Source organism: Palaemon carinicauda, chromosome 2 (genome assembly GCF_036898095.1).
Source record: "Palaemon carinicauda isolate YSFRI2023 chromosome 2, ASM3689809v2, whole genome shotgun sequence".
Lineage (NCBI taxonomy): Eukaryota > Metazoa > Arthropoda > Malacostraca > Decapoda > Palaemonidae > Palaemon > Palaemon carinicauda.
The window spans coordinates 195290868-195309438 of NC_090726.1; the positions used below are offsets into that span (position 1 = coordinate 195290868).

The 18571-nt window shown below is 43.8% G+C and overlaps 1 protein-coding gene across 1 annotated transcript in view; it reads right to left on the minus strand.

Annotated features, from left to right (window-relative positions):
- Positions 1-18571, minus strand: part of LOC137629379 (UBX domain-containing protein 1-like) — a 72946-nt gene that overhangs the window by 6905 nt on the left and 47470 nt on the right. Inside the window, exons 5-7 of the mRNA XM_068360634.1 lie at positions 16137-16264; positions 12613-12850; positions 5063-5252 (exon numbers count right to left, since the gene is read on the minus strand). Coding sequence (XP_068216735.1) covers positions 5063-5252; positions 12613-12850; positions 16137-16264 — 556 coding nt within the window. The remainder of the gene's footprint in view (positions 1-5062; positions 5253-12612; positions 12851-16136; positions 16265-18571) is intronic.

The window sequence follows — 18571 nt, forward strand, 5'->3', positions numbered from 1 at the left end:
GCTGTAGCTACTTCGTTGGCCTTTAATAAAAACCGTTCTCTGCAGAGCATAATGGATGCAACCTATTGGAGGAGCAAGTCAGTGTTTGCATCATTTTATCTGAAAGATGTCCAGTCTCTTTACGAGAACTGCTACACCCTGGGACCATTCGTAGCAGCGAGTGCAGTAGTAGGTGAGGGCTCAGCCACTACATTCCCTTAATCCCATAACCTTTTTTAACCTTTCTCTTGAATACTTTTATTGTTGTTTTTTATGGTTGTTACGGTAGGCTAAGAAGCCTTCCGCATCCTTGGATTTGGCGGGTGGTCTATTCATTCTTGAGAAGCGCCTGGGTTAAAGGTTTGGTAGAGGTCCTTTAGTAGGGGTTGCAACCCCGTGTACTTTGGCACCTTTGGGTTGATTCAGCCTCCAAGAGGAACGCTGCGCTCAGTAAGGAAGACGAACTTTAAATAAAGAGGCAGAGTAACGGTTCTATTCGACTTCCTTACCAGGTACTTATTATTTCATTGTTATTTGAGATAACTGTTATATGAAATATGGGATACTTAGCTATCCTTTAATCTTGTACACTGGTTTTCACCCACCTCCCTGGGTGTGAATCAGCTACATGATTATCGGGTAAGTTTAATATTGAAAAATGTTATTTTTATTAATAAAATAAATTTTTGAATATACTTACCCGATAATCATGATTTAATCGACCCTCCCTTTCCTCCCCAGAGAGAACCAGTGGACCGAGGAATAATTGAGGAGGTGTCAACAACAAATGATTGAGTACCTGGCCACAGGTGGCGCTGGTAAGTACACCCCCTTCTAGTATTGTGATAGCTGGCGTATCCCTCCATAGAATTCTGTCGGGCAACGGAGTTGACAGCTACATGATTATCGGGTAAGTATATTCAAAAATTTATTTTATTAATAAAAATAACATATTTCTAGCACGCTCTCTTGCCTCTCTCACATCTATCCTCCTATCACCCAGAGCTTTCTTCACTCCATCCATCCACCCAAACCTTGGCCTTCCTCTTGTACTTCTCCTATCAACTCTTGCATTCATCACCTTCTTTAGCAGACAGCTATTTTCCATTCTCTCAACATGGCCAAACCACCTCAACACATTCATATCCACTCTAGCTGCTAACTCATTTCTTACACCCGTTCTCACCCTCACCATTTCGTTCCTAACCCTATCTACTCGAGATACACCAGCCATACTCCTTAGACACTTCATCTCAAATACATTCAATTTCTGTCTCTCCGTCACTTTCATTCCCCACAACTCCGATCCATACATCACAGTTGGTACAATCACTTTCTCATATAGAACTCTCTTTACATTCATGCCCAACCCTCTATTTTTTACTACTCCCTTAACTGGCCCCAACACTTTGCAACCTTCATTCACTCTCTGACGTACATCTGCTTCCACTCCACCATTTGCTGCAACAACAGACCCCAAGTACTTAAACTGATCCACCTCCTCAAGTAACTCTCCATTCAACATGACATTCAACCTTGCACCACCTTCCCTTCTCGTACATCACATAACCTTACTCTTACCCACATTAACTCTCAACTTCCTTCTCTCACACCCTTCCAAATTCTGTCACTAGTCGGTCAAGCTTCTCTTCTGTGTCTGCAACCAGTACAGTATCATCCGCAAACAACAACTGATTTACCTCCCATTCATGGTCATTCTCCTCTACCAGTTTTAATCCTCGTCCAAGCACTCGAGCATTCACCTCTCTCACCACTCCATCAACATACAAGTTAAACAACCACAGCGACATCACACATCCCTGTCTCAGTCCCATTCTCACCGGAAACCAATCACTCACTTCATTTCCTATTCTAACACATGCTTTACTACCTTTGTAGAAACTTTTCACTGCTTGCAACAACCTTCCACCAACTCCATATAACCTCATCACATTCCACATTGCTTCCCTATCAACTCTATCATACGCTTTCTCCGATCCATAAACGCAACATACACCTCCTTACCTTTTGCTAAATATTTCTCGCATATCTGCCCAACTGTAAAAATCTGATTCATACAACCCCTACCTCTTCTAAAACCACCCTGTACTTCTAAGATTGCATTCTCTGTTTTATCCTTAATCCTTTTAATCATTACTCTACCATACACTTTTCCAAGTACACTCAACGAACTAATACCTCTTGAATTACAACACTCATGCATATCTCCCTTACCCTTATATAGTGGTACAATACATGCAAAAACCCAATCTACTGGTACCATTGACAACACAAAACACATATTAAACAATCTCACCAACCATTCAAGTACAGTCACACCCCCTTCCTTCAACATCTCGGCTCTCACACCATCCATACCAGATGCTTTTCCTATTCTCGTTTCATCTAGTGCTCTCCTCACTTCCTCTATTGTAATTTCTCTCTCATTCTCATCTCCCATCACTGGCACCTCAACACCTGCAACAGCAATTATATCTGCCTCCCTACTATCCTCTACATTCAGTAAAGTTTCAAAATATTCTGCCCACCTTTTCCTTGCCTCCTCTCCGTTTAACAACCTTCCATTTCCATCTTTCACTGTCTCTTCAATTCTTGAGCCAGCCTTCCTTAGTCTCTTCACTTCTTTCCAAAACTTCTTCTTATTCTCTTCATATGACTGACCCAATCCCTGACCCCACCTCAGGTCAGCTGCCCTCTTTGCCTCTCGTACCTTGCGCTTTACTTCCACCTTTTTCTCTCTATATTTTTCATACTTCTCTATACTATTACTCTGCAGCCATTCTTCAAAAGCCCTCTTTTTCTCTTCCACTTTTACCTTCACTCCTTCATTCCACCATTCACTGCCCTTCCTCATGCTGCCTCCAGCAACCTTCTTGCCACACACATCACTTGCAATCCCAACAAAATTTTCTTTTACTAACTACCACTCCTCCTCTAAATTACCAGCTTCTCTTACTCTCACTTTGTCATATGCCATTTTCAACCTTTCCTGATATTTACTTTTTACCCCTGGTTTTATTAGCTCTTCAACCCTCGCTAGCTCCCTTTTACATCCACCTACTCTATTCCCAAACTCTTTTGCTACAACTAATTTTCCTTCCACCAAAAAATGATCAGACATACCTTTAGCCATACCCCTAGACACGTGCACGTCTTTCAATTTTCCAAACATTCTTTTAGTTATCAACACATAATCCATTAAAGCCCTTTCTACTACTCTTCCATTTGCCACTCTTACCCATGAATACTTGTTTTTATCTTTCTTTTTGAAAAAGCTAGCACTTATTACCATCTCTTGTTCAACACACATATCTACCAGTCTCTCACCACTCTCATTTTCACCTGGTACGCCATAGTTCCCAATGACACCTTCTACCTCTCCAGCGCCCACTCTAGCATTTAAGTCACCCATGACAACTACATAATTCCTTCTACCCAGTCCTTCTACACACCTAGTTAATTCATTCCAGAACTCATTCCGCTCTTCTTCACTTTTCTCACTACCTGGCCCATACGCACTGACAAACGCCCAACATTCCCTACCCAACCTAACCCCTACCCACATTAACCTAGATGATATCTCCTTCCATTCCACTACTTTACCTGTCATCCATTCACTCAGCAATAAAGTCACACCCTCTCTCGCTCTTCCCCTTTCAATCCCAGACACTCTACCAGACATTTCACCAAACATCACTTCACCCTTTCCTTTCATCTTTGTCTCACACAAGGCCAATACATCCATCCTTCTATTCCTAAACATACTTCAAATCTCACATCTTTTACTCCCTATCGTACTACATCCACGCACATTCAAACACCCCAAAACTAGAGTGCAGGGAGCAGTCACTCTCCCCCCAGCTCCATCTCTTTGTTGACGTCTTGCAGGATTATATACAGGAGAGGGGGTTCCCAGCCCCCTCGTCCTGCCCCTGTTAGTCGGCTCTTACAACACGCAGGGATAACGTTGGCGCTATTCTAATTGTTTTTATGCCCCCGCGGCCACAGGGGGCATATACTGTATATTCAAAATATATACTAAATTAAAAATGGAGTAATTACTCAAAAGTGTCACTTTTTGTGAATTATATCTTTTATGGACACTCTTGAGTAAGTATTAAATTTTTAATTTAGTATATATTTTGAATATATATCAAATGTACGCTGGCATCACAAAATTTTGTTTATGCACGCTAGCATTAGAACTTGTTATGTTGACTATGTTGACAATGTCAGTTCCAGGTCATTTAGTGAGGAAAACTCCCCCTTTGCTCAACATATCTTGCCATTTTTTGCTTTCCCAGCATTTAAAGAACCTCCTAATTACTGTACAAGAAGAGGAGAGCTGCGGGACTGCATAATTTAGTAGTAAATGGAGAGCGTGGTCTTGTAAACAAATACAAATTTATTTCACATAAAGTACCAAGAGATACTTGGTGATTTTATAGGATTTTGGCCATATGAACCAGTACTAGGCCCACGAAGTCCTTCGGTGAGGTGCAACTTGGGAAAAACTATCCGACTGTACTGTGAAGTAAAAGTTAAGAGGTTGAACAATAAGTCGGAAGACGGAAGGCTAGAAAGTAGGTGCTGATAGGGGGTCAAAGGGACATATCAGAGATCATTAACTAATGCCTTCAGTGCACTGCAAGAGGTACCCTGACAACACTTCATATATATGAGGACCAGGATTTAAGGTCTTCTATATGTTAAGAAAAGTTTAAGATACTCAAAATTTTTAAATACCGTATCCTATCAGGATATACTTAACTTAAAATAACAAAATCATAAACCTAAAAAGGTTAACCATTAACGAAAGTGTGAACTTCACATTTTGGAACAGACTACCAGGTGAGTTTGTAATGAGTGCTGCTAACAGTCACTCCAGAACAAATTATAAAGGTTTTTCCATAAATGGACAATCAAGTTTGAAGCAACTCCAGCCAGGTAACTTTACAAAGCCTACTTTATCCCAATTAAGCTTGTAAATGATCGTGTAAAACATAAAGGTTTGAATATACTGTACTTAAAAAACTCTAAATAGCACAACACTGAAACTTACCTAACAAATCTAGAGGTTTATCCATGTCATCCTCGGTGAATGTCTTACGTGGGAATGCTGTCGAGAGCTTGATGGGTGCATCAGCAAACAAACCATCAGTACGATTCAAACCGATCCAGAGACGAACGGCTGACAGGGACTCCTTAGCTTTGAACTCCTGGACTAATGGGGTTCCACTAGGGAGACGTATCTACAATAAAACAGGAAAAGTTTGAGATAAAGATGATCGCTTCAAAAACTGATATAACTTCTTGCAAACATTTTTCCTTCTATAGAAAGTCAAACCACAATCTTTTTTCTCTTGAATGCAGATACTGTGCTTATCTGGTTCATTTTTAAAGCAATGTAATAAGCACTTATTCTATATATTGAATGTTCCCTACCAAAAGGTCACAGAACAATAATACAGAAAAATGTTATTTTCCTTAGTAAAATAAATTTTTGAATATACTTACCCGATGATCATGTAGCTGTCAACTCTGTTGCCCGACAGAAATCTAAGGTCGGGATACGCCAGCGATCGCTATACAGGTGGGGGTGTACACAACAGCGCCATCTGTCGAGTAGGTACTCAGGTACTTCTTGTCAACAAGAACTCAATTTTCTCCTCGGTCCACTGGTTCTCTATGGGGAGGAAGGGAGGGTCCTTAAATTCATGATCATCGGGTAAGTATATTCAAAAATTTATTTTACTAAGGAAAATAACATTTTTCAATATTAATCTTACCCGATGATCATGTAGCTGATTCACACCCAGGGGGGTGGGTGGAGACCAGCATACATGTTAACATTAGAAGCTAAGTATCCCGTATTTCATTTTAGCAGTTATTCAAAATAACAAACATAAAATAAATAAGTATCTGGTAAGGAAGTCGACTTGAACCATTACTCAGCCTTTTTAAGTACGTCTTCCTTACTGAGCCTAGCGATCCTCTTAGGATGCTGAGTGACTCCTAGGTGCTGAAGTATAAAGGGCTGCAACCCATACTAAAGGACCTCATCACAACCTCTAATCTAGGCGCTTCTCAAGAAAGAATTTGACCACCCGCCAAATCAACCAGGATGCGGAAGGCTTCTTAGCCTTCCGTACAACCCAAAAAACAACAATAAAAAGCATTTCAAGAGAAAGATTAAAAAAGGTTATGGGATTATGGGAATGTAGTGGTTGAGCCCTCACCTACTACTGCACTCGCTGCTACGAATGGTCCCAGGGTGTAGCAGTTCTCGTAAAGAGACTGGACATCTTTGAGGTAAAATGATGCGAACACTGACTTGCTTCTCCAATAGGTTGCATCCATAACACTCTGCAGAGAACGGTTCTGTTTGAAGGCCACTGAAGTAGCGACAGCCCTAACTTCATGTGTCCTTACCTTCAGCAAAGCAAGGTCTTCTTCCTTCAGATGAGAATGGGCCTCTCTAATCAAAAGCCTGATGTAATAAGAAACTGCGTTCTTAGACATTGGTAAAGCAGGTTTCTTGATAGAACACCATAAAGCTTCTGATTGTCCTCGTAATGGCTTTGTACGTCTTAAATAGTACTTAAGAGCTCTTACTGGGCAAAGTACTCTCTCTAGTTCGTTCCCCACCAAGTTGGACAGGCTTGGGATCTTGAACGACTTGGGCCAAGGACGAGAAGGAAGCTCGTTTTTAGCTAAAAAACCAAGCTGCAAGGAACATGTAGCCGTTTCAGATGTAAAACCTATGTTCCTGCTGAAGGCGTGAATCTCACTGACTCTTTTAGCTGTTGCTAAGCAAACGAGGAAAAGAGTCTTTAATGTGAGATCCTTAAAAGAGGCTGATTGAAGCGGTTCGAACCTTGCTGACATCAGGAACCTTAAAACCACGTCTAGGTTCCAGCCTGGTGTGGTCAACCGACGCTCCTTTGAGGTCTCAAAAGACCTAAGGAGGTCCTGTAGATCTTTGTTGGTGGAAAGATCTAAGCCTCTGTGGCGGAAGACCGCTGCCAACATGCTTCTGTAACCTTTGATCGTAGGAGCTGATAGGGATCTTACATTCCTTAGATGTAAAAGGAAGTCAGCTATCTGCGTTACAGAGGTACTGGTTGAGGAAACTGCATTCGCCTTGCACCAGCTTCGGAAGACTTCCCATTTTGACTGATAGACTTTGAGAGTGGATGTCCTCCTTGCTCTGGCAATCGCTCTGGCTGCCTCCTTCGAAAAGCCTCTAGCTCTTGAGAGTCTTTCGATAGTCTGAAGGCAGTCAGACGAAGAGCGTGGAGGCTTGGGTGTACCTTCTTTACGTGCGGCTGACGCAGAAGGTCCACTCTTAGAGGAAGAGTCCTGGGAACGTCGACCAGCCATTGCAGTACCTCGGTGAACCATTCTCTCGCGGGCCAGAGGGGAGCAACCAACGTCAACCGTGTCCCTTCGTGAGAGGCGAACTTCTGTAGTACCCTGTTGACAATCTTGAACGGAGGGAACGCATACAGGTCTAGATGGGACCAATCCAGAAGAAAGGCATCCACGTGAACTGCTGCTGGGTCTGGAATCGGAGAACAATACATCGGGAGCCTCTTGGTCATCGAGGTAGCGAATAGATCTATGGTGGGCTGACCCCACAGGGCCCATAGTCTGCTGCAAACATTCTTGTGAAGGGTCCACTCTGTGGGGATGACCTGACCCTTCCGGCTGAGGCGATCTGCCATGACATTCATGTCGCCCTGAATGAACCTCGTTACCAGCGAGATCTTTCGATCTTTTGACCAAATGAGGAGGTCCCTTGCGATCTCGAACAACTTCCTCGAATGAGTCCCTCCTTGCTTGGAGATGTACGCCAAGGCTGTGGTGTTGTCGGAGTTCACCTCCACCACCTTGCTTAGATGGAGGGACTTGAAGTTTATCAAGGCCAGATGAACTGCCAAAAGCTCCTTGCAGTTGATGTGAAGTGTTCTTTGCTCCTGATTCCACGTGCCCGAGCATTCCTGTCCGTCCAGTGTCGCACCCCAGCCCGTGTCCGATGCGTCCGAGAAGAGACGGTGGTCGGGGGTCTGAACAGCTAATGGTAGACCTTCCTTGAGAAGAATGCTGTTCTTCCACCACGTCAGTGTAGACCTCATCTCTTCGGAACTAGGCACTGAGACCGCCTCTTGCGTCATGTCCTTTCTCCAGTGAGCAGCTAGATGATACTGAAGGGGGCGGAGGTGGAGTCTCCCTAACTCGATGAACTGGGCCAGCGATGAAAGTGTCCCTGTTAGACTCATCCACTGCCTGACTGAACATCGGTTCCTTCTCAGCATGCTCTGGATGCATTCTAGGGCTTGACTGATCCTTGGGGCCGACGGAAAAGCCCGAAAAGCTCGACTCTGAATCTCCATACCTAGATAGACAATGGTTTGGGATGGGACGAGTTGGGACTTCTCTATATTGACCAGGAGACCCAATTCCTTGGTCAGATCCATAGTCCATCTGAGATTCTCCAGACAGCGACGACTTGACGGAGCTCTTAAAAGCCAGTCGTCCAAATAGAGGGAGGCTCTGATGTCTGCCAAGTGAAGGAATTTGGCAATATTCCTCATCAGTTTGGTAAACACAAGAGGTGCCGTGCTTAGGCCAAAGCACAGGGCTTGGAACTGGTACACGACCTTTCCAAAGACGAACCTTAGGAAAGGTTGGGAGTCTGGATGGACGGGGACATGAAAGTACGCGTCTTTCAGGTCTAACGAGACCATCCAGTCTTCCTTTCTGACCGCTGCTAGGACCGACTTCGTCGTCTCCATTGTGAACGTCTGCTTGGTGACAAAAGCATTGAGAGCACTGACGTCCAGCACCGGTCTCCAACCTCCTGTCTTCTTCGCTACCAGGAAGAGACGGTTGTAGAAGCCCGGTTATTGATGGTCCCGGACTATGACTACCGCTCCCTTTTGTAGCAAGAGCGACACCTCTTGTTGCAACGCTAGCCTCTTGTCCTTCTCCTTGTAGTTGGGAGAGAGGTTGATGGGAGACGTTGCTAGAGGGGGACTGCGGCAGAACGGAATTCTGTACCCCTCCCTTAGCAACTTCACAGACTGAGCGTCTGCACCTCTGCTCTCCCAAGCTTGCCAGAAGTTCTTGAGCCTGGCTCCCACTGCTGTCTGGAGAGGTAGGCAGTCAGATTCTGCCTTTTGAGGACTTGGAACCCTTCTTCGATTTGCCACGGTGACTGTCGGCACGGGTACCTCCTCTGCTGGAGGTTCTGCCACGAAAGGGCGGGATGAACCTAGACGCTGGTGTGTCCATCCTAGGTCTAGGCACGGAAGGTAAAGCTTTAGCCTTACGTGCGGAGGACGCCACCAGGTCATGGGTATCCTTCTGGATCAACGAGGCAGCCATCCCCTTGATCAGCTCTTCCGGAAAGAGACACTTGGAGAGCGGAGCAAACAACAACTCCGACTTCTGGCAAGGAGTGATCCCAGCCGACAAGAAGGAGCAAAGATGTTCTCTCTTCTTAAGCACTCCCGAGACGTACGAAGCCGCAAGCTCACCAGACCCATCCCGAATAGCTTTGTCCATGCTAGACATGATAAGCATGGCAGAGTCCTTATCCGAAGGGGAAGTCTTTCTGCTTAACGCTCCCAAACACCAATCGAGGAAGTTGAAGATCTCAAAAGCACGAAAGACTCCCTTCAACAGATGATCCATGTCAGAAAAGGACCAGCAAATCTTAGATCGTCTCATAGCCAGCCTGCGAGGAGAGTCAACCAGACTTGAGAAGTCGCCCTGGGCAGAGGCAGGAACTCCCAAGCCGGGTTCCTCTCCCGTGGCATACCAGACGCTAGATTTGGAAGCAAGCTTGGTAGGCGGAAAGATGAAAGCAGTCTTTCCCAGTTGCTTCTTGGACTGCAACCACTCTCCCATAACCCTCAAAGCTCTCTTGGATGAGCGAGCGAGTACAAGTTTGGTGAAGGCAGGAGCTGCTGACTGCATGCCCAGAGCAAACTCGGAGGGAGGAGAGCGAGGGGTTGCAGACACAAACTGTTCCGGATACAAGTCCCTGAACAAGGCAAGGACTTTCCGAAAGTCTAAGGAGGGAGGCGTAGTCTTGGGTTCTTCTAAGTCGGAGTGCGGATCGTCCAAATGCGCAGCTTCGTCATCGGATACTCCATCATCCGAAAGCTGAGGAGGAAGTGGCAAAGGTGGAGCAGAAAGCTGAACGGCTGAATCCGGCAGCACGGGTGCATGCGTAGCTGCTGCGGATCCAACATCATGCCGCTGCTGGTCAGTCTGCGAGCTGGCAACAACAAAAGCAGAGTGCTGGTGCGTGGGAGGGACTGCCGTGGGTTGCGGAGCATGCCGCATGGGTTGCGGAGCATGCCGCATTGTGTCAAAACACGGCAGTTCGACAGCACCTTCCCACTGCTGATGCAGTAGCTCACGCATGTCAACGGAGGGTGCAGCATGAACATGCGGCTGGCAGGGTGGACTGCGCATCGGAGGTGGAGCTCTCACAGGTGGAGTGTGGGAGCAGGCAGCCGCAGTATCTGCTGAGCGCACAACCGTGGCAGGTTGTAGGTTAACTGGTGCAGTGTCAACCTTCTCAGCACGATACTCCTGCATAAAGGAAGCAAGCTGAGACTGCATAGTCTGCAGCACGGACCACTTAGGATCTACCGTGGTTGGTGCGGCAACAGACGGAGTAGTTGCCTGCTGCGGAACCACTCTACCTCTCTTGGGAGGTGTGCAGTCTTCGGAAGACTGCGGCGAGTCCGAACTGACCCAGTGGCTACACCTGGGCCGTTGGACTCGCTCGGAAGGGACCTTACGCTTGAGAGGTCGTGAGACCTTGGTCCAACGTTTCTTCCTCGAAACTTCTTCCACAGACGAGGAATGATAGGGCTCATTCGTCTGTTTGTGGATGGGACGATCTCTGACAGATACGTCCGCAACCACTGAGGGTACATCCGTACGCTGATCAAGGCCTGCCGAACCCTTTGGTCCTTCGACATTGCTTCTCCCCTGGGCTTGGGAGCTTGCAAGAGGTCCCGGACTGGGAGGACGACTGGCACGAACAGATGTACCCTCATGCGCAACACTGACACTGACACTTTTCACTTCACTTGCACTCACTACACTTCCCACTGCACTATGCGCTTTCAACTCTTTGACATCTGCCAAAAGTTGATTCCGGTCATTAGCTAATGACTCGACTCTGTCACCAAGAGCCTGAATGGCACGCATCATGTCCGCCATGGAGGGCTGAGCACTAGTAGCAGGGTCGGGAGTCACCACTACAGGGGAAGGAATAGGTTGAGGGGCATGGGGAGAGGAAAAATCAAAAGAGCGAGAAGAACTCCTCCTGATCCTATCCTTCTCTAGCCTACGTGCATTTTTAAGGAATTCGTTAAAATCGAATTCCGAAAGCCCAGCGCATTCCTCACATCGATCTTCCAATTGACAGGATTTACCCCTACAATTGGAACAAACGGTGTGAGGATCTATGGAGGCCTTCGGAAGACGCCTAGAACAAGCCCTAACGCTACACTGCCTGTACTTAGGGACTTGAGAATGGTCAGACATCTTGAATTGTAGAAATAGTCAAGGGGGAATTCCAAAATCTAGCAAAGTTCGTTAACAATTAATCCAAATTAAGTCAAAAAGCTTGATAAGCTAATGATAAAGGTTCCTGAATAGCGAAGGCTAAAATCTAGAGCGAATACATCACCAAAATCGTGAAAAACAACTCCAGAATCAACAGCGTATCCAAGTAGGTCTTGCCGGTGGCACGACAGAGGAAAAATTGAGTTCTTGTTGACAAGAAGTACCTGAGTACCTACTCGACAGATGGCGCTGTTGTGTACACCCCCACCTGTATAGCGATCGCTGGCGTATCCCGACCTTAGATTTCTGTCGGGCAACAGAGTTGACAGCTACATGATCATCGGGTAAGATTAATATTGAAAAAACTGCAATACTAAAGTCAACATCTAGAGTTCCCCAAGACTGATATATTTTCATAAAAAAAGCATTCAAGTGAATCATTATATATACAGTACATTTCATTTTTAATTGTTTCATCAAGGCCAATTACTCATAAAGCCTGCATAAATGGTCTTCTAGTGTCACCCAAAACTTTATACATGTCAGAAGATGAGAGGTAATACCAGCTATATCTGAAATCTCTAAATGAATGGATACCACACTAAACTTCTGAAATGTCTAAACAACAGGTAAATGTCATTCTAATACTGCCGAACTGGAACAAAGGAGCCAAGTTATCATCTTTTTTAAGAGAACTTAATACTCAAAATATATCTAGTGAACAAGACAGAAATCATTTCTTTAGAATAATGTCTTCTACCATATAGAAAGGATTTCTCAATAATCTTTAACAATTTCTTTGAAACTGAAGAACAGATAAACTGAAATAGTTTCACAACAAAAGTAATTTTGCAACAACAACAAAAACACACTTACAATTCTACAATTAAAGAATACATAAAATGAAAAGGGATATCCATGTGGAAACAAGTTTTCTTAACTATTAAGTCATTTAATAAAATAAAAAATATGTCCATAACAGGAATTCATTTGAAATAACAAAAATAAACTTTAAACCTGAAGTCTGGCTGTGGTGTATTCTTTCTTTTGAGCAGGTTGAGCCGGCGAAGTACTTGGAGCTGGAGTTGGTGCTGCCTGCGGTTTCTCTTCAGGCTGTGATTTGTTAGCAAACATTTCTTTTCTAGCTAGTCGGTCCCTTTCAATTTGCTCTTTTACCTTTTGGCGGGCGAGCTTGTCCTCTAGTTTATCGCGTCTCCTCTCTTCAGCTGCCTTTCTTATCTCCGCCTCTTGCATTCTGAAAGTGAACCAAAATGGTATTACCCATAAGTACATCAGTTGAGAGGAAAAATACTATTGACAAAAGATTACTTTAAAAGGGAAAATCAGTTATGACATTTTCAAGGGTTATTAAAGCGATTATCTGAAGTTAAAAAAAAAATTACAGGTCCCCTCCTAGACTTTTGAGCATGAATTCTTTAATAAAAAGAAATTAACTAAAACCTCATGAAAATGAGTTTTGAAATAAATTCAAATCATCACTGGCAAAATTAACAAACTCTTCTGAAAGAATTTAATAGTCCTGTCTATCACAAGCCTTAAAGAAGAATCAATTTCTAAGCCAAGACTGAAGCCTTTAGCCTAATGTACAAACAATAATTATATGTCTGCAAGATAGGAATATGATTTGTATGTAATCAATATAGACCTGATGTATGAAGATTAACCATTAAGTAAATAGGTATTAAACGTATACAGTATGTGCACTTCTATAACTTTTTGAAGTGATGACTGTCATGATCCTACTATAAGTATAAAAGAGGATTTATTCTCTATTATCAGTTTCCATTCCCCAATTCCTACATTTTATTTACTATATAGAGCTCCACTTATAGTCTAAATAATTTATAATAACTTTTAGGCTTGACCTCGTGAAAACTGTTAAGACTTTAATGGCTACATTCAACATTTAGAGCAACTTAGAGTTCTATGTGTAAGGAGTATTAGATTTATCAAATATCTGATATAAAAGAAAATCAATATTCACATACAAAATAACTAGTTCAAGCTTGCTTTATATTCTGCAGCATTTGCCTCCAAACACCTTCCAAAGAAAGAAGTCATCCTTTCAAACTATCTGATAGTGTATTAGGGTTGTGGTGGCCGATGTGGTAACATCCCTGACTGGTGAACGCCAGCCTGGTGTTCGAGTCCAGCTCAAACTCGTTAGTTTCTTAGGTCGCTGCAACCTTACCATCCTTATGAGCTAACGATGGGGTGTTTGGGAGAACCTATAGATCTATCTGCTGAGTCATCAGCAGCCATTGCCTGGCCCTCCTTGGTCCTAGCTTGGGTGGAGAGGAGGCTTGAGTGCTCATCATATGATATATGATCAGTCTCTACGGCATTGTCCTACTTGCTAGGGCAATGTCACTGTCCCTTGCCTCTGCCAGTCATGAGTGGCCTTTAAACCTTTAAGGGCCATGAATGTAATTGTGTCAAAAACTAGTTCTCTGTGTAGTCTAATGTGACAATAAATTAATTGTATTGTTAACAAATCAGAATTTTTCAACATTTGCCAATCATTCGTGATTTGTAATATTTTCCAGTTTATTAGTTAGTGCAGTTCACCTGCACACCATTCCCACAAAATAAGGTCCCTTTCCACGTTGTACTTTTTCATTCATTTCCATTTCATTCGTCATTAACTTTATATTATTAATGTTCCTTTCCATATTCTACTCTTCCACCTTTTGAAAAGTTCCCCACCACTCGCTCCAATTCTGTTGTAAACAACACGTCATTAGAACATCATAGGTGCCAAGGGTCTCTTTGTTGGCATTCTTTTCTAATATCCAACATTGCTACAATAAACAAAGCATGGCTTGGTCTTAATCCTTGATGTACACCAAAGTTTATCTCAAACTCTTGACCTCTCATACTGTCTTCACTCTAGATCTAATTAAAGAGTAACAATGCAGTACTGTACTATTATACTGTAATGCATCTTACTGGTACTCCCTGCTAAGCCTGTTCAAGGGCCACAATGTGTGGTATTATCTTTTACAATTCAGAAAGAACATTTCCTGTCATTACCTCACTGAATAGATAGATTTTGTTAAAATCTATCCCAAACCAAAACTAAATCATTACATTTTCATAGCATCAAGTACAGCAGTCTTGTTCCTCCATAACTTCAGTATTGCACTGCATCCTCTTCTTTGTATCATAAGACTCTTTTCCCAATCTTCTAATTCTTCCTCTTACTATATCAGGTTTTTGTACACTAGTAAGCTAACAGAAGACAAGCTCTCTCCTGCTGATTCTATTAAGTCACTCGTTATTCCAGATGGTCCGAAGAATTTCCATTTTTCATCTTTTCAAAGTTCCTTTTAACATTTTCAGGTATTGAATTACAAAACCAATTTATGTTCATCTCTATTCAGATTTTCATAATATTGCCTCCATTTCTTTATCATTAGCTATACAGAATTTTATACGATTTCATTTTTTATAGCATTGTACATACCTTGCTCCTTTGATGTCCAGATAATTGACAATGTACCAGACAGCTATCATCTGAGAATCTTGAGGCCCTACACTTATTACAACTATAATCTTCCTCAAACCTTACTAGGAAGACATTCCACCCATCCCTATAGCCCTTATGATACTTTTCTGGCAACACTGCGATCAGAAAGGATGTAGCAACAAAACCCTAACCCTGTTGATGACCAGACAGTCTTGAGTGAGACAGTGCACATAATTCAGTAACAGAGTTCACGATCATGTAACAGAAACCAGAAACTAATCCCAGGAACATCATTACCACACATCAACAGCAGTATTTTTCATCTGGTCCTAATCCTTATCAATCAAAGACAGGAAGAAATTACAACTTTGCTTTTGTGAATATTCTAATGGAAATGTAAAAAGGGAAGATGTGGTTGGGGTATGGTAATGTGTGGGTTTGTGTGGGTTCTCCAGTGTTAAGCAGGCCTAAATATTCTACATCACAGACATCAATTATACCCTTGTAGCAGTAGACAAGTAAATGAGTTTCCAAAAACTTGCCTTGCCTCTCAATATCACAAACCTTTGTTTTAGAGTTCATTAACAGATTGTTCAAGCCCATTTAAATCTTTAATGTTCATGATAACTGCCTTGTTAATAGTAAAGAGGTGATCAAATTTTGAATTGATGGAGATTAACTGTAGTGTTGCAAGAGACGAATTCTATGAATGTTCAAGTATAAAATTATTTTACCCACAATTTTCTTTCTCAGTCACAATAAGAGACAGCAAGGGATAATTCATCCTGTTTTGCTGTTAACAATAAACAGTTGAAGAACTATGACGAATTTAGGAGAAGCAGCAGTAATTAGAATTTCAAGAACTAGTCTGACTTGCTCAGACCAAAACATTATTTGTTAGGTAGTATGTATCTATGGTATGATAGTTTCTTCTTATTCAATCTTTGATACCAAGAACCAATATTTTTTTCCAGAAAATTAAATAACTGGAATTTACACATGCAATATTTATGAATTATTTAAACTAAAATTGTTATCAAGCTAAACTTACACTCTTTTTCTCTCTGCCATGGCTTGGCCCATCTGGATCCTCTTTCTCTCTCGCTCTCTCACTTCCTTCTCCTCTTCTTCCTCCCGTTCTTTCCTGCGTTGCTTTATCTTCTCTGCCAATTCCCTTTTCTGTGAAAATTTTACTAATGAAAACAATGTCAATTCTAATTTTTTTCATACATCAGAAACTGACCTAAAAAATCCCTTTTAATCCTCACGCAAGATGATAGAGGATCTATTTAAAAACTCAAAAATGCAAGGAAATGACAAATTCGAAGATAATTTGTATTTTTCCTAACCATACAAACCTTAGCTATTTACAAAGGGTTATTACTTTTAGCGTAGCTGAAATGGCGAGCCATTAGAATTTAACGAGGGTGTATTACCCCCGCGCTAGTTAGCGGGGGGGTAGGGGAGTGGTAGCTAGCTACCCCTCCTCCCCCTCACACACAGGTGAATACTCACTTTCACTTAGAGGTAGGACTTGTCTTGGGGGACAGGGCTGGCGGGCAAATATGTGTAAATAGCTAAGGTTTGTATGGTTAGGAAAAATACAAATTATCTTCGAATTTGTCATTTGTTCCGTAACCGAAATACAAACCACGCTATTTACAAAGGGTGACTTATCCCTTAGGAAGGGTGGAAAGTCCCCAGCCATACTGGCTTTGGCTTTACCCGGGGACTCAGAATCCAAGTGAGTCGCACTCGAGAAAAGGAGTCCCTGCACCTCACAAGTTCCTTGCACCGCAAGGAACCATGTGGCCTACGTAAGCTTGTGTGTGAAGAAAGAAGTGTGACCCGTCCTAGGCAGTTGACCTGGAGTTCCAGAAGGAACTCTGGGTTAGGACGTTCCCAATACCACCTCGTCAGGGTATGGGGGACGCGACAGTATTGACTCAATACTCGGAACACAAGGAAGCATGGTTTACCTGCAGAGGTTCGAGGTCAGCTATGCAGAGACCAGGATGCTGCTTCCCCGTAGAGGGGATGATGAAGAAAGAAGTAAGGGCCAGACATACTTCTTTCGTTCATGCAGACTAAAACCTGATAACAATGCCCTCAACCTTCTGCTACCTGTCCAAAAAGGAGCCTGAGGTTAGACCAGCTGTTGTGTAGCCACCACAGAGCGATAGAAAACGTATCGAGACTCCTGTGGGTCACGCCCTGCAGGAAGCGGGCTGCGAAGGTCATCAGACGCTTCCAGACTCCAGCTTGTAGCACCTGCGTCACAGAGTAGTATTACTCGAAGGCGAGGGACGTTGCGATGTATCCAACATCGTGCTGTAGGGCGACGTGACGGGGGAGGGTCTGAAGACAGGTCGAGATGAATGTCCTTGAGTCCGGGCTGAAGAGGTATACTGGTGACTCTCCCCCCATGTCCTCCTTGTGTTCCCAAATCGGCTGCAACTGAGGCCAAACTGCAGCTGTTCCCAGCGCTAACCTCTCGATTCCTGTACTGGCAAGAAAGAGAAGGTCTTGGGACATCAGACACAGAATGGAGACTCAAAATCTTGAATGAATCGGACCGAAGGGTCGGGACCCTCAGATTCTGAGTCTAGCCAACAACTCAGGAGCGAGCCTGAATGTTGCCTTCCCCTCTTCCTTAGAAAGGGGGGGGAGTAGTAAGAGACCAAGAAGATTGCTTACACACTGGCCGTGGCCAGAGTGAGCAGAAGACCCAAGGCGGAATACAATCCGAGGCCTGTCATAAAAGGGTCTTGAGAAGATCTCTTAAAGGACTAAAAGTCCGAGCCATGCTCCAAGTTGGAGGTCTTCCTCCGACTAGGGCAGGGACGATCGTAGCTTCGCATGAGCGAGGATAGATCCAGCGGGCAGGAAAAAATTATTCCTTTAAGCCTGAAGGTCAGGGAAAGGCTGAGCGACAGGCTTCATTGCCAAGAGCGGAAAGGAGTTTCCTCCCGCCGAAAGGCAATAAGACCATTATTGCTGGAGAAGAGGCCTCACGGGAAGAGGTATATCTCCCACGGCACCAACCACCTTAGACTCTTCACTTTGCCTGGGAGACCCCTGTGGATGACTATCGCAGATGACGCGACCTCCGTACCGCGACTGTAGCGGGTTGTCTCTTCTAGAGGAGGAAGCGTAGTGTCTCCAGGCATGAAGCCGAAGCGACGTCCCGGTTCGGGAGAGATGTCGCAGTGTGGTTGCTTGAGTAGTCTGCGCCGTGGGAGAAGCTCTCCCGGGAGTTCCGTCAGGGGAAGCAGAGGGTCCAGAAACCGTTCTGCGCATAGTCCCAGTGGAGCTCTCCCATTGAAAGGTTGACAGACAACCTGGTTTTGTTGAGACCCATTGTCCGCAGACAAAAAGGAGGGAAGACGCAGGCGTCGAAGTTGTCCCACCATCACCGGAATGCATCTTGCCAGAGTCTCGGGGTCTGAGACTGGGGGGAAAACTAGCGGAAGCTTGAGGTTCCAA